This window comes from Echinops telfairi, unplaced genomic scaffold (assembly GCF_000313985.2).
Source record: "Echinops telfairi isolate 266 unplaced genomic scaffold, ASM31398v2 ScPeMD7_3533;HRSCAF=4204_1, whole genome shotgun sequence".
Lineage (NCBI taxonomy): Eukaryota > Metazoa > Chordata > Mammalia > Afrosoricida > Tenrecidae > Echinops > Echinops telfairi.
Genome location: NW_022107432.1, coordinates 18,572,159 through 18,589,475, shown reverse-complemented (window position 1 = coordinate 18,589,475; position 17,317 = coordinate 18,572,159). Strand labels below are relative to the sequence as shown.

Sequence of the window (17,317 nt, the reverse complement as noted above, 5' to 3'; positions counted from 1 at the left end):
CTGTGGTTTGTCCCTGGGGGGTTGGGGGGGTGCACCAGAGAAGGGAAAAAGAAAAAGGGAAGAAGGGATCAAGTATTTGCTTGAAAGGGACATCTGTGCTGGGTAGCGAGGATATCTGCATCAAGCCGTCTGCTATCCATGCAGGGCCACCAGAGGCTGGAGAGGTCAGCCATGAGGCTGGCTGGGTGGGAGCAGGGGCCCGGAAGGAGTCTTTCTACGATGAGGGTCAGGGAGTGTCCGCTAGTGCGTTTGTGCAGCCGGGCGAGGAGGGCATCGATGCGGCGGGGTCACTGGTCAGTGGTGAAGGGGGTTCATGAACAGCCTTGCGGTGTTGCTGACCTTCATATAGGGGACTGCGCTGCCTCCCCCCTTGTCGCCTCTGAGCCTACAAGCCCCAACTTTAAGAAACTTCAGTGCACTTAGCTTTTATGTTGAGCTCTGGCTTCCCCCTTGGTGGAATTCCTTTAGGAGTTATGGAGATTTTCCTGCGCTTCGTGTCTGATGGCCATGATCCCAGAAACTCCTTGCTGAACACGCAAACCAAACAAAATTCATTCCCATCAGGTTGACTCCGCCTCCCGGCAGCCCTGTAGGAAAGAGTGGAACTGCCCTTGTGGGGTTTCTAGGCCGTCATTCGTTACGGGAACAGGCAGCCTTGTCTGAGACGGCTGGTGGGTTTGAACTGCTGACCTTGCAGTTCGCAGGGCAACTCATAACACACTATGCCGCCCGTTACAACCTGAGCAACCTATGAGGCAGTCATACTCTGTCCAAGAGGCTGACTGTGAGTTGGAATCCACAAGTGGGCACACAACAACAGATGGTTTTCAGGCTATACACGCAGCTGGAATAGTTGCTGCATGGCTCATAAACTTAAAACATATGCTTTCTATGAGGCCATTGATACAAAAACAAAACAAAACAAAAAAATCCATCAACCCCTGCTCTGAGCAGTCAAAAGAAACAGGAAAAACTGCAAGCCCCGGGAGCTCAATTACTGGAAGCTTCAGACGGACTGCCTCTGACAGACTAGCAATGACGGCTGAGTTCCCGGCTTCCTTTCTTCACCCCCACCCCAACTCACCCCCTGTCGGACCCTGTCATCCTCTCAGTGGCTTCCCATGCGACTGCACATGAAAGGTAAACTCTATCAGTGAAGGGACTGCCTCTGAATCTCTGCTTCTCCCGATGTTAAACGGATTCCACAATCTCTCTTCATTCCCATTTCTGAAATTGTGGGGTTTTGCCTATACGGCCACCATCATTTCATACCTCTCTGTGTGACGTGTATTTTTATCACAAGCTCCGTGAGGCTAAGGGTCGGGTCTACTTGACAGGCTGATCACTATGGGAGCCTTCAAGGACAGCACCTGATTCATGAGATTCCTGGCAAGCATTTCTTGCTTAAATGAAAGGCTTTGCAGACCATACATAATGAGAAGCAGCAAATGAATGGGTGGTGGAGGAGGAGGTTGCTGAAGACAAGCACAGACAATGAAACCAAGTGTGATAAAGGAGAGCCCCCAAAATAATAGCCACAGATTGTGAAGACGTAGAGCCCTCTGGGGACCCTCCGATGCCCAAGCAGATAGTTCAGCTCATCTCCAAAGACCCCGAAGGCATCACTCGGCTTTCAGTCCCACCACTGACTCACGGGAGTGATGCTCAGCAACGGACCCTAGACAACAACTCCTTCTTTTAAAATAAAAAAAGATTATACCAACTTTGTGCTTAGAAGTAAGCAGGGTATAAAGATATTATTCTCCAGAAGTTATCTAGGTAGGCTCCTTCTAGTTTACATGTCAGTTATTTAGTCCATTTCACTTAGGTATTGCAATATCCGTGCCCTGCACTATCCCAATGTCTACGGAATACAGGTGTCCTCTACATACTACTGAGAGACACAGATCAGGACAAAGCAGTTTTCAGAGGAGGGAAGAGGTAGCTCTAAAGTAGGGGCAGGGACCCCTTTTTCTGTCAAGGGTCATTTGGATATTTGTAACATTATTTGCCAGCCATACAAAATTATCAACTTAAAAATTAGCGTGCTATATTTGGTCAAACATTTCATTAACTCACCCTAAATGTGAAGGCTGAAACCACTTCTCTTTCATGAGGTATATGGTATTAGCTGGTATTGATGATTTGGGGGGGGGGGAGGGCTATTTTGACCCAAAGGCCAGATGTTCCCACCCCTGTTCTGAGGTACTGACTAGATAGGCTGGTTTAGGGCCGTCAGCACCCACTCTGTCCTGTCCCTGCTACTCCTGAACCCAGATGGAGGGAAGAAGCACCGAAGTGCTACTACATGCTAGAATATTGAATCTCATCTTTACAACTCCCATTCCATGGCCACAACCATAAAAAATAAGTCTTGCAATGTACCATGATGCCATACTTATGTCATTCTTGTTCCCTATCAAGCTCTAAGAATGTTTTCTTAGAATATAAAGTGAGCCACCTCAAGGCAGCGATGCTGTCGTGAGTGTTTCCAATGGACAAGCAGGGAGGCTGCTGTGAGCCTGCTGCAGAGCTTTCACTCCCCAACTACTGCACCAAGCTCAGCTTTTCCAAGGAAACTCTGAAAATAAAAAGGCGGCAACTGTCACACATGATCAAAAGGCAAGAAAAGCTAGCACCCCCCAGAATTTCTGACCATTTTATTGTGCGTCTCTTGTTAACTTTGTAATATGAAGGCAATGGCTGCCGGAAATGCTTTAGCGCTGGGGAGTGGGGGATACATGAAGAGGAAAGCTTCAAGGATAAGCCTTCCACAGAATACACACATAACTGGTTGCAGTGATGTTACATAACTGACCAATCAACTCCTGCACTTCCTACAAGCCCCTTTGATTGGAAAACCACCACCCCAAAACAAACACCCAAACCATCTTCTGTTACTAGGGCAGAAGCCAGGGCCAGTTTTTCAAGCAGGCAAAATATGCGATCTCTATGTGGGGAAGGAGGCAAGCACAGGGACCGTCATTGGGGGTGGGGGGGGTGGGGGGAGAACCACCGGGCAGGAGGAGCCTGTTTTCCCTGGAAGCTGCAATGCAGGTGATGGCAGTCCTTGGAGCTCAGATGCACCTCTTTTCTCGTCTGCAGTGACTATCTCTGCGGCTAAGACCTCCGTCTACACAGAGGTGTTCAGAACACGTCGCTCATTGGTGGCATTATATTCAACCCAAATGCGATTCAAAACACACAGTGCTGTAAAATCAGTTCCTATCCTCGAGACCCTATGGGCTTGAGTAGAACTGTCCCCATCACCTTATGGTTAGGATAAAAACCCACGGTGACCCACCTCCTAGCAATCATATATGGAAATTCCAAGGCTGTAAATCGTTATGAGAGTAGATTGTCTCATCTAGCTCCCGAGGAGAGGGAGGTGGGTTTGAACTTCCCACCTTACCCTTAGCAATCCAATGCTTACCATGACAAAGCCACCAGGGCTCCTTACGACTGGGCTAGGTATAGGGAAATATTCCTCTGTGCCCATCATTACTGACAGGCAGAAGAGCTGATAAACCAAAACAAACCAAGGACACATCATTCGGAACAGCAAGGTCAGCGTGAAAATATCAGCACCGCCTATTTTGAGTTTGACGTTTATTGGGTCTGCCCGGCTCTATAAGGCAAGCAGCTCAGCTCTGTGCCTCAGTTTCCTCTTTATATAATGGAGATAATCCAAATATCTACTCTCATAAAATTGTTTTGAGAACGTGTAATGCAGGTAGAACATGCCTGATACATCCTATAAGCTCACTGCTATCATTTTGATTTGACTCTAGGAACCCTAAAAGACAGAAGAGAACTGCCCCCATCCGGCTTCCATGGGAACAGAGAGCCTAATTTCTCTCCCTTTCAAACCAGCTAACCTTGCCCAGCGTTTAACTTACGGAGCCACCAAGGGTCTGACACACAGTTCAAAACCCCAAACTCACTGCCAGCAAGTAGATTCCCACAAGTACCGGGTCACTATGGGGCACATAGTAAGTGCCCATACATGTTAGTTCTTTTCATTATCATCCCCTTGTATTGTTGTAGCTTCATTCTCTTGAAATTAGATCATCCCCTTTACAGAGCAAATATCCAATCTCTGAGAAATATCCAATTCCTTAGGAATTTCAGATACACGAGATTAAGAGCATAACTCACTGCCATCGAGTCAATTCTGACTCATAACAACCTGATAAGGGTTTCAAGGCTGTAAATCTTTACAGGGACAAATAGCCTCATATTTCTCGTGTACAGTGGTCGTGGGTTGCGAACTACTGACTTTGAGGTAAGCAGCCCAACTCATAACCCACTATACTATCAGGGATCCTTTCATTAAAAGCATACTACACAACAAACCAATGAAACAGAGTGCAGAGCAACAATGTAGAAGATAAAAAGGGCCAATTGGCATCTTCAAAAATAAGTATAAAACATACTTAGTATAGAGCAAAAGAGAAAATGAAAGAGGACAAGAATGTACTATTAATAAGAAGACGTTGGACAAGTGGAGCAGAATGTAAATGAGCACTTTCCAGAGGAAGTCTCCTTTAATTCTACAAAATGTTAATAAATCTACGCTCTAATACAGAACTGAAACACCAAAGTCACTGCCATTGAGTTGATTCTGATTCATAGTGAGCCTTTACTATGCCCAGTAGAATTATGCCCTTTGGAATTCCAAGATGATGAACCTTTACAGGAACAGGAAGTCACAACATTCTCCCACAGGGCAACAGGAAGATTCTCACTGCTGATCCTGCAGTCCGTAGCCCAGTCCATAACTCACTATACCACCAGGGCTCTTACTACAAGGATGGTCAACCCCCAAGGGCTGCCTATTTTGTATGAGCTAGGAACTAAGAACATATGAGGGGAAAGACCGAAAGAAGAATAGCATGTGGGGAAGCATGACAATGATAGGAAATTCAAATGTCAGTGTCCACAAATAAAGATTTATTGGAACCCTGTCACACCCATTCCCCTAGTTCCTACCCAGGGCTGCTTTGCGGTACAAAGGTAGAGTTAAGATCAAATGACCCACATCATTGAAAATATAAACCATCTGGCTGAGTTGAACCATCCCTGATCTCAAAAATTTAAGAGAGCATCCTGAAGATAGCCCTCTATCCTGAAAGCACAATAAAAATAAGGGGCCTGGTGGTGAAGATTAAGGATTCTGCCCCTACTGATCAGGTTTGGTGCTTCAAAGCCATTTAGTAGCTAAAGGGCAGAAAGGTCTGGCGATCTGTTTCTGTAATGATAGTTGTTGTGTGTCGCGAATGGATTCTGACTCACAGGGACTGGAACGGGCAGAGTAGCACTGCCCTATGGTACACCTGCGGGTGGTCAGCGTTCCCGAGGATTTCATCTTATGGGACTGCTGGATCTTTCCTCCCACTGTCTAGGAAACCTTAGGGGCAGTTCCACTCTGTCACACGGGACCACGATGAGTTGACACCAGTGGTATCTAACAACAACGTGGGTGAATCCAGAAAGCCCTGCAGAAGGGCTGCAGAGCACAGACTTGGTTGAACCCCTCATTTCACAAATGTATTTGGTCATACAAACCTTTCCTCAAGCAATGGACATGAACTGCATGTAACACGCCCCAATGTAGTCTTCACCACAAACCTGGCACTGAAGTCCAGAAAAATCAATGATCCCAACACTTCAAAGCAAATAAGCACACTCATTTCATCTGTAAAAAGACAACGATCCATTCCAGGAAAACGAAGGGACAGGAGCAACAAAAAGTCTCAGACACAAGAGAGAGCAAAAGCCAGAGCAAACCCACCTCACTGCCTTCGAGTCAGTTAAGAGCCGAAATTCCAAACTCCCTGCCATTGAGTGGACTCCCACTCATAGGAGCCCTTGTGATGCAGTGGTTATGCCTTGGGCTTCTAACCACAGGGTCACCGGTTCAAAACCACCAGCTGTTCTTTGGAAGAAAGATAAGATTTTCTACTCTTATAATGAGTTATAGTCTCAAAAAACCATGGGGTGGGGCGTGGCGGAGGGAACTATCCTACCCTATAGGATGACTAGGATTGACATATAGAGACCTTATATAGAGTGTCCGAGACTATAAATCTTTACAGGAACAGATCGATAAGGAAAAAAAGCTAAGGGGTTAAATATACAAATCTAACTTTTTGATACTATTAAATATCATAACATTGAATGTGAAAACAAATGCCATTCACAGCTCATAAATCCATAAAATCTAAAACATATGAAAAATTGATGCAAATGAGATTAAAAGAAATTCCACTCAATAGTGACTTCATGAGGGATTTCAAAGTCAATCATTATGCAGTTAAGTTTATAACAATGCAAACTTCCACCACAAAGAAACTTTGCATACCTATATTAAAGCAGCACACATAAACCCAGGCTTGGCAGGCTTGTGGCGTGGAAGGCACATTTGTAAGTTGCTGATGGCACTATAAATTAATTCAGCCTTTTGGAACACAATCTGGCAATATACAACAAGACCCATAAAACCATTCATTCATTTCCTTGAACCTGGCACTTCCACGTTGGGGAATACATCACATGGAAATGGCCCAAAAGGAAAGGGGAATTGGTTTGAACAGTGACAACTTCATTAATACCACCCAAGCATTGGACAACAGAAGGTGGCCCAACACGCTGGCTGCCAGAGCAAGACTGCTCATTCAAGTGGCACGCCATGAAGGCATCTCAGATTTCGCTAAAAACCCAAATATGTCAGACTCCCCTGTCCCACTCACTCCTCTCCCAGCCTTCCGTTCAAAGAGCACTCATTTTATCTGTAAAAAGGGAGAAATCCATTGAGAGATCAAGCGAGGAAGATCAGCGTCAGTCTTGATAACTGCTTTTTTTCAACCCTTCGTATCCTCACCATCAGCAGGCTGTCAGTCATCCTCCAAAATCCCTCAGCTCTGCCCAGCAAGCTTGCTCACTCTCACTGACACTACCCCAGAACCATCAGCTCTTCCTAAACTACTTCAAAAGACTCCAACAGACCTCTGGATTCTAGGGGTCCTGATGTCACACTGGTTACCTGCTAGGCTGCTAACTAAAAGGTTGCTAGTGAGAGCCCACCCCGTGGTTCCACGCGAGAAAGGACCCATAGGTGATCTACACCTATAATGACTTTATTTTTAAAGCCCACTGCCATCCAATTGATCCTGACGCGTAGAATCTTACCTAGCTTTTCTGAGATTATAAATCTTTACGGGAGCAGACCGACTCGTCTTTTTCCCAGGGTTGAATTTCAGCCTTGATGGTGGCAGTCCAATCCCTCAACGCCCAGTGTTACCAGGGCTTGTTCCTGTGAGGGATTACAGCCTACTAGGCGGTCATTCTAAATCTGTCACCTGGGGTTCCAATGACAATAAGAAGTCTTGCTTTCATGCCGCCCCTTTCTGATCCATTCTCCAAACAGCAACAAAAGCGATCTTTCTAGAAAACTCAATTCGAGTTCTATCCGAAACCTACTTCCCACTGCACTTGAGTGATATCCCAGCACTTCATGCCTTAGACATGATCTGGTCGAAGATCTGGATCTGGTCCTTGCCTGACTCTTTAACCTCAAGCAGTTTATTACCCACCCACTCGCTCCCTTCAGTTACGAAGCACCATCCACAATGTGCTTCTTTTCATGCCCTGACTGTGTAGATTCTTTCTTATTTCTGGACAATTTCATGTGCTGTTTCCTCAGACTGAGAGACTCTTCCTTCTGCGATCTCATGGCTGGCTCTTTCTTAAATGTTACTCCTTCTGTCTTCCTTGATAAACTATGAATTGCAAGAGGTAGGGAGCATGAATAGTCTTGTATCATACTCACAGACTCTAACAACATCTGAGATTTAGTAGAGGCACCATAAATATTTATCCATTGAATGAAAAAAACACAACAGAAAATAGCTACACAGAAAAACAGAACGCAAGCAGGCACACACACATCCGTTTTAGCTGTGCATGAATGTCTGTACACTGCTAAAGGAAAAAAGCGAATCAGGAAGACACACAAAAAGAATTCCATATCCACTAGCTCCTGCTAGCCTACCAACTTGCTTAGATCCGGCGTGTTCTTTCTCAACAATTCAAATCCTCTTGAGTTGTAGATCAAAAAACGGAGATGGATAGCTCAAGTTCCAGCTGCCCTTCAACTTGATGGTATAATGTCTTGTCTATAATGAACAGCAACTAGTTTAAAGACCCTTCTGGAATTCATTCAACAACCATTTATCGCTTAACTACCATGTGCCGGGACACTGAGCCAGAAAAACAAAAATGACTAGCACGTGCCTGGTCTGTTGTCTGTGAACGAAATGAAACGGAATGACAACACTGGCCCCTGTGCATTCTAAATGAAGAGAGAACACACAGACCTTGTGCATCCATTCTTCTTAGTTCTCTTGGACCAAGTACACACCAAGAAAATAGCTTGAAAAGATTTAAAGCCAAGGCTTGAAAAAAAAGTCAGGGCTTGAAAAGATTTAAAGCCAAGAAGAGACCCTCGCCTGTGAGTTGTACTGAAAGAGCAAGGATGAATAAATAATCATAAGCAGGCAAATTCATCCGCAAACCTATCTCATTTGTCTATGAATATCATTCTCCCTGTTCAGTCCTCCGCACCTCTTCTAATCCTGCCTAGCCTGATCTGGCTGTAACTAGAATGAAACCAGATGGTGATTTTTGTCTCAAAGGTGCTTTGAGAGACCAGCACTCTAACATCTTTTCCAGAATCAAGGAAGGATTCAATCAGTTCTTCTCAGCCTTCACCCTTCGGCATGCTCCTCAGTGTCAACAATCTGTAAACCACTTGCCCTCAATTGGATGATGACTCAAAACACGCCATGTGGGTAAAGAAGACGTGTAGCCCTCTGATAGGTCACATACAAACACCACACCTGTGAGCCCACTCATATCATGACATTACACCAGTTTCTATGAGACCTGAAATGAAATGTTAGCCAAAGGAATCATATCATCACATGATGCAAGCTACGCAAATAATTAAGAAGCCCCCGAATTTCTCAGGGCAAGTGTATTGAAACTCCTTTGCTAAGCAGAAGCCATGCCACACTCTTACTCACTAAGCAAATATTTTTCAAAATGACCCAAGTAGCAGAAAAGCAAAGCATCCACTCCCTATTTATAACATTTCAGTTTGCGGGAGTATCTTTCCATCTTCCCCATGGCACCATTGCCCGCCAGAATCACACCATAGGAAAATGCGTGCCAATGACTCCACGCCCTCCCCTTTCGATCCGAGTACACAGGTTACTCTGACTTAACCTCCTAGCACCATCCTGGAGCAGAACCGCTCATTGGCTGCAAAGACAACATCCAACCCATCGGGAAAAGCCTTCCTGTAACAGGAAACAAACTTCTGGTCAATTAAGGCGGCCCATTCCTTACCCACAACTTGGCAGAAAGAGCAGGGTGTACCAAGCCACCTTGACCTAGATTTGAATCTCCTTTAGAGCAGTCACCAGCTGCGTGACCATAACCTCTCTTAAGCTTCCTTTGCCTGTCCATCTGTAAAATGGGGCTGATGTTACAACCACACAGACTGGGAGTCTTGAAAGATTGGGGTCTTCAGACAACAGCTGGGCATGTACATTGTTGGTATCACAAGGACTGCCTTTGTACTATCTTTAGTTGACCGTGAGTAGAGTACAACTCCCAGTGATCTCATCCATGTCAGAAGAGAATTTTGCTCCATAGGCTTTTCAGTGGCCAATTCAGAGGATAGTAGATCACCAGGCCTTTCTTCCAGTGGCCCTCTGAGAGAGCACAAACCTTCAGCTTTTCTGTTGGCAGTGAGCAAGTTAGCGATTTGCGTGGAAACTCCTTTTGCTTCTATCTTATTGTTGGTGTGAAGCATACGACTGAATTTTGATTCATAGTAGAATTACCCCAGAAAGATTTCTAGGTTACAATCTTTATGCAAATAGATCACCACGTCTCTCTCCCATAAAGTCACTGGATGAGTTTGAACTGTCCACCTCTTGCTGAGTGGTCAAACTCTTAACCATTACACTGCTGGGACCTTTTTTCTTTGGGACTATTAAACAAAAACTTATGCCAAACGTATTGGCAACGAGCCAATTCCAGTTCATAGTGACCCTTTGGGACGCACAAGAACTGCCCAATAGGATTGCCCAGGCTGTGATCTGTACGGAAGGAGTCTGACACATCGTTTTTCCCAAGAAGTGGCTGGTAGGTTTGAACTGCCCACCTTCAGGTTAGCACTCCAGGGCTGTAACCACTATGCCACCAGGGTTCCTCCCATAAGGCTGTTCTGGTGGGAGAGCATGAAATGAAGCATGTGAAAAACTCTAGGAAGAGCTGCCCCATTAGCTGGCAGAGCCCACCTCCATTAAAATATACATATACTTTAGGAAAAAACCTTAGGACATCATTTTTAAATATTCCAGAGAAAACGGCCTATAGCTCGGTGCCTGCCCACTCACCTACCCTCAGCCCAGACACCCTGGCCCCAAGTGAGGTCCTTCTGAGCCTGCCTTTCCCAGCACTGACAACATCGGTTGTCTCCAAAAGAAACTCCCAGAGAGCCACTGAATGGAGGCGAATGGCCCATCCCAAGTGGCCGGTGGACACCCCTCAAGGGACAAGACATCACTTACTTCTTGGAAATCATGGCTTATATCTCAGTGAGCCCCACCCCTCGCCAGCCCCTGGTCCTGCACCAGCCCATTGACATTTGCTCCTCTGGCCAAACGTCTCTCCCCTTGGGCTGGAAATGGGTGATGGTGGGAGAGCCAGGTGGCAGCACACGAGCCAGCTGAGACCCGGTGGACATTTTTACATGTATATATATGTAAAAATACAAATACAAACACTGGCAAGGCCAGTATTTGTTCATGGTCTCAGCCCTATTTCAAAAGAATAGCAACTGCTCAGCAGCAGCAGTAACAAAGCCCCACCTCCCTCGAATGCCAACTACAGTTTGGACTCTGGGGGCAAAGCTGAGTCCCACTGTGGCTTTGGGCTCCATTCTCTCAAACAGAAGGCCCAGGAGGCTTCCAGAAGTTCATGGGGAAATTCCATTACCTTTTCATCCCATTGTTCCATGAACACTTTGTAGCCCCCATGTACCTGGCCAGAAGGTTTTCGGGAGACCGCTGGGCTGCTCCTCTGTGTGAGTTAGGAAGTTGCAGGAAGCATGACATCACTGGAGTTTGCCAGGCTTGCTCGGAGGAAGAAGCCAGCAGGGCGACCAGGCTTACTGGAAAATCGGCAGTGCCGTTTGGGCAAGAAAAAGCCACTCAATTCATATTGGTCCCTGAACAGTCTGATGATGCATCTGACCATTTCCCGTCACCCAAAGAAAGAAAAAAGCTAATAACCTTAGCTTAAGTCAATTATAGCTGACATGCTTTATGAAGGGCCTGAGGGATACCAATCTGAACCTTGCCTATGGCGCCAGCAGAGAGCTTTACCTCCCATCTTTGCAAATGAGGCAGCGTGAGAAGGGTGACGTCACCTCGCTCTGATCTATGCCATGCCCGCCACAGCCAGCTCAGTGCTTCACACCTACAGTTCCAGTCCCTAAGGGCACGCTTGGACACAGGAGCCATCTGACAACTGTTCTGGAATCTGTGGCACTAAGTAGGAGGCTTGCTGGCATCGTGGTTATGCACTGGGCTGCTAACTGCAAGGCCAGCAGTTTGACACCACCAGCCGCTCCTCAGGAGAAAGACAGGGCTCGAGGCTCCTGTAAAGAGTGACAGTCTTGGAAACCCACAGGGGCAATCCTACCCTGTCCTACAGGGTCGCTCTGCATGCAGCTCTAAGGCCAGGGGGTTGGCCAGGTTTGATGCTTTAGCTTCACCAGCTTGATGATAGACTCGATCCAAACTCAGCCCGTTGGTGCCAGTGAGTCCATGATGGCTATAATGCTCTCGTGTAACACAGTGGCACTGCTCCACTGGATTTTCTTGGCTGTTGCCTTTACAGGAGCGGATTGCCAGACCTTGCTCCCGTGGTGCTGCTGAATATGTTCAAACTAACCATCTTTAGAGAAGTAGCCAAACACATCCATTTAGTCCCCGCTTTTCCTCCCAACTTATAGTAGGATGAGTCCTAGTGTAAGGCACTTCCTGCTTGCTTATTTGGTTGGCTTGCGTGGTTTATTAACACTGGAAGTTTCTCTGCTGTGGATGGGACCTGAGGCAGGTTCAACCGTATTACAGGAATATGTTTTCAGACACAGCCCAAGAAGACACCCGGAGCCCGGTCTCGCCTTCTGGCTGGAGCGATAGGAGGCTCCCGGTGTCGGGCAGGACCCCACATTGCGGTGCAGGCTCTGCTTCCGCCATGCCCTCGATGATGTCACTGTCCGATGGCCCTCAGGTCCGAGCTCCATTATCCTGAGCTGGGGGAGCGTTAGCTTTCTCGGACTTGCAAAACAGCTTTGTGCTGTCCATTCTCCCACTGATTAAACATAAGCAATGGAACCTCGAACCAGCAGTCCTGATGACCATGTAGATGTTAAGTAATCGAATAAATTGTACCTTGGGGACAAGATCCACATTCAAACACATCCCAGCCCAGGACAGTGCCTGGCTCAGGAAGGGTGCTCCATGAAGGCTTGTTGACACCAAAAATAAAGCACTTCCACAATCGAGTCTCTTTTCCACACCAACCAAAAGAAATAACCAACAAAAGAAGACAAAGAAGCAGGATACTAGAACAGTTGAGTTTTTCCTGCTCAGATTGTGGAATTGAGGATAAATGGAAGGGGACAATCTCTTTTGAGATAAAGTTCAGTTAAAATGCTAACTCGAAAGTTCAACCAGCACTTGCCCAACCTAACATGATCTGGGACTTCAGTCCCCAGTAGCCAAGCCCCTTGCTTGCCCAGTCCACCTAAGTCCACTGTCAAGGTAACAGGGAATGAACGTCTGTAAGCAGAGGTCAGATGGCAACACTCAGCGAGATGTCCAGTCTCAATGGTGTTGCCAAACACAAACAGTACTTTCTAGGCAAGCAGACAACGAGGCAGGGTTGTGCAGTAAATGGCCCGCTTATCTCTGCTTCATAAAACATGCAGACTTCTCCACTGCCGACCCACAGCCACCCTACAGGGCAGAGTAAACGGCTCCACAGGGTTTCTGGGGCTATAAATCTCCACAGAACCAGACTGCCTCATCTTTCTCCTGAGGAGTGGCCAGTGGGTTTAAATCACTGACGTTTTTTGGTTTAGCAGCCCAATGCTTGACACACCGTGCCACCAGGGTTCCCACACACAGAAGAGCCTTGCCCAAACTTCAGAACCCATTTCCTTATCAATTGTGGCTCCTCGGATGGCCTGTCAATGTTACATCTGTCCAGAGCCGGCTCCCTGTGAACAAGAGGACATTGTCCGACTGCCCTGCATCACATCGAGCAAGTCCACTGTCATCCTTGAACACGGGCACAAGCCTAAGGGTCTCATTTATCTTGTCTCCAGACGTTTGGCCGGCCACACATCAGATTTTGTCTTCCAATCTCCTGTCACGCAGGTGCCTCCACTCCCCAAAGACAGGCCTGCAAGGGGCAAGAACGCTTCCTTCCGAAGGCTCTCCTGCAATTCTCAGTCGGGTTCCGCCGCGAACCAGGCTCAACTTTCCCCCAGTGAGTCTCCGCCGCCACGGCTGCATTTCATCACCCAGCTGGTGGAGGTTGTGAAACAGGCAGTGGGACACAGGAGGACGGAGGGAGCGCGAGAGCTGAGCACCCTGGCACCCCGGGCCCCGCCCCGGAGCCATCATTTGTTTGCTCATTGCATGGCCTAGGATACCCACACAAATGTTTAGGCCTGTAGATTTTCTCATCGAGGGAATACGCTTACCACCTGCTTCGTGAAATACTGTACTGAATCTAAAGAACCTGGCGCGGGATAATTGCTCGCTCTCGCTATCATCTCTTTATGCAATATGTTATTATATAGAATTTATATTGGGATTTTTTTCAAGCTTATAATAAGTTCTCTTTGATTTAATGAGCCTGTCATGACACAACAAAACATAAAGAAATAATAATAACAGTCCCACCTGAATATCTATACACATATATGGATTGGAAGGGAAAGGGGCAGCTGAAAGCCAAAAAAATTAAAGCACAGAATTTATCAAGGTGTTAGTTTTTCCCCTAGATGCCCTCTGTGAACAGTCACTAACTACTCCCCACCTAGAGCCAGCAGTGTTGTCAGCACTCTGCTGTGCTTATCTGGGCTCCAGGACTGGTATCTTTCTGCACGTTTCACATGGCCAAGACTCCCTGGGGCAGAAACAGCCTTAAAGCTTCAGGAAGACCACTGTCTTTTTTTTTTTTTCAATCATTTTATTAGGGGCTCATTCAACTCTCACCACAATCCATCCATCCATCCATTGTGTAAAGCACCTTTGTACCTACATTGCCGAGACTGTTGTCTGACACAGTAGAAAAGCCTGTCCTGAAGATGGGAGCGTGCAGAATGAAGATGGGAAGCCAGAGGGCATCCCCTTCCCACACTGGCTGGGGGTTAGGCCATTGTCCTTGAAGACCCTGAGGCATACGCATGCTCAGCCACCCCAAGAAGGAAGGAGTCAAACCCAGCCCATTCCATAGGCTTCAGTAGAGCCTTTTAATAAAAACTAGAAGAAATCCTAACACCCTTTACTAGTTCTATGTCCCAGGATGAAGTTCATTTTTCAGCCAGCCAACCTGCAAGTCCAGTGCACAGCTTTTAAGCAAGCTGAGTTTAATGACTTACGAAAAGGGCCTTTTCTAAAAGTTCTTGTTTCAAGCAACCTACCCCTTGATTTGATGTAAACCTTATTTTAAGTCCTAGGAGCCTTGGTGTCATAGCAGTTACATGCTGGGCTACTGACTGCAAGGTCAGCAGTTTGAAACCACCAGCCAGCCACTCCTCAGGAGAACAACCGGGCTTCCTACTCCGATAGTTCCAGTCTGGGGAAACCCACAGGGCAGTTCTGCCTTCTCCGATAGGGTCGCTCTGAGTCAGCATCAACTCAGGTCAGTGATTCAAACTCACCAGCAATTCCATGGAAGAAAGATGAGACTATTTGCTCCCATAAAGATTTATAGCCTCAGAAACCTTATCTATATACCATCTCTATGCATCAGAATCGACTAGATGGTGGTGGGTTTGTTTTTATTTTAAGCACCTATCTCAACACCCATGGAAGCAGCAGTCAAGAAATCAAATGATATATTACATTGGGCACATCTGCTACCAACGTGTTGAAAAGCAAAGATGTCACTTTGAGGACGCAGGTGCATGTGACCCAAGTCATGGCATTTTCGATGGCCTCCTACGTGCTGGGAAAGCAGAACAAGGAATCAGATTGAAGAACTGATACTTTTGAATGACGGTGTTGGTGTGGAAGACTGAATGTACTGTGAGCTGACGGAGCAACAAACAAATCTGTCTCGGAAGAAGTACAGCCAGAAGGTTCCTTACAAGCGTGGATGGTGAGGCTTGGTCTCACATGCTTTGGACATGCTATCAGGAGGGACCAGTCCTTGGAGAAGGACATCACACTTGGTAGAGGGTCTGCAAAAATGAGGAAGTCCCTCAACAAGATGGGTTGATGTAGGGTCTGCAACAATGTGCTGGAATATCGCGATGATGGCAGGGATGGTGCAGGACCGGGCAGTGTTTTGATCTCTTGTAGCTAGGTCACTAGGAGTCGGAACCACTTAACTGCACCTAACGGTAACAACATCTCATGTTAAGAAGTAAAAATAAATGGAATCCTGCATGGACGAGTTCATCTGAGAGTGGCCTCCATGGGTGCGTACTAATCAGATGGGTTGGAGGGACCTGGCAAGCATGTGCTGTGATAGGCGACGGACCTAAAGCCTTGGGGACGGAAACTCAGGACTATATCTAAATCTACTGATGGGATCCATGGATTAGAATGCAGCTCTCTCCCCGCCAAGACTGTTTAGTTAAGGTTCACAACCCAGAAGAGGCTTACCATTCATCACCCTTGTTTTCAGGAGAGAGACCCCGTGTTTACCCATCTTACGAATGGGCATACTTGTCTCAATGGAGACTGGGACTTATGACACTTGAAATGCTAAGGGCAACAAACTTGTATTCTCTCCTTTCCTTTTAGAACAAACACACACAGGAACCCAGAGTGTCTGTCCGGTGAATGCTCTGACCACTGCAACTGCACTGCGCTGAGGTCTAAGCAGAGCTTGGCTAGCCAGGCCCTGGGCCTTTGAGGATTCGTTTCCGGCATCCTTGCCTTTTCCTTTACGTAGCCCTGCCTGGAAGGTAGACTCTTGTTTTATTATTTATTATTATTATTATTATTACTAACTGAGAATCTCCACTCTCCCCAGGCTGTGGGGCCAAAGGATTGACATGGGCATTTAAGGTGACACAAGGGTTTCATCTCACGTAAATGTTCTTCCACCAAAGTCACCCCAAAGGAGAATAAGGTACTTGGGGAAGTTGGGGATAAGTTTTGGGTCAGGAATGGATCCAGGCTTTAACCAGATATATGATGGGAGGCTAGGTACCCAGCACGCCCCAGTGGGGATGCAGCTTAGATGCTGATGAAGAACCTACACCACACCGCAGGATCACCTGCCCAGCCGCAGGTAACTGGGGAACCGGCCAGAGTGGAGAATGACCTGATCTTCCTTTATGTAGCTCTTTTCCCCTCCCCCGCGTTTGAGTGCCAGTGCCCTGGCTGGCTGGGTGCCGGCGCTTTTGAGGCGCCTGGGAGTGGGTCTGTGGGTTTTTGGCCTGCAGACACTGGGACCCACCGAGCCAAGAGGGAGGAGAGATGGAGGCGGGCAAGAGGAGCGGGCGGCTGGCGCCCTGCTGGGGAGCGAGAGGCGCCGAGGCACTCGGCGGTCTCCAGTGGCCGGCGCGCGCCCGGTACCACTCTCGCCACTGCCGTAGCATCCCGACATGACACTGCAGTTGAACAAAGCGGCGGCCGCGCGGAGCCCGGGGCGCGGGTGGCCGCAGCCTGGGTCCCACACCAGGCGGAGGGGCCGGCCGCCAGCGAGTGTGGGCTGGCGGGCCCCCGTGGTGGGCCGAGCAGGGGGTGAGACCCCGAAAAGCGCAGGGAGCCTGGCGGCCACCTCTAGCGCCTCCCCCAGCGCAGCCAGGCTGCCAAAACAAGTCCCCTTCGTTCCCGAACCCCGCAGGGCCCTGCAGAAGCCCCAAATGAGCCCTTACAAGCCCTCGGGGGTGCTGGCTGCTCTTGCACCCCGCAGGAACCCCGCCAGCCCGACTCTGCGCTGCCAGCAGCCCCGGCCCGGGACCCGCCCCGCGCCCAGCGCGCGG

General features: G+C 47.7%; 1 protein-coding gene across 1 annotated transcript in view; it reads right to left on the bottom strand.

Annotated features, from left to right (window-relative positions):
- TNFRSF21 (TNF receptor superfamily member 21) overlaps positions 1-16,938 on the bottom strand; it is an 83,211-nt gene extending 66,273 nt beyond the window's left edge. The window contains exon 1 of the mRNA XM_030886908.2: positions 16,789-16,938. Within this exon, the coding sequence (XP_030742768.2) occupies positions 16,789-16,938 (150 nt within the window). The remainder of the gene's footprint in view (positions 1-16,788) is intronic.
- Between the last annotated feature and the right edge of the window lie 379 nt (positions 16,939-17,317).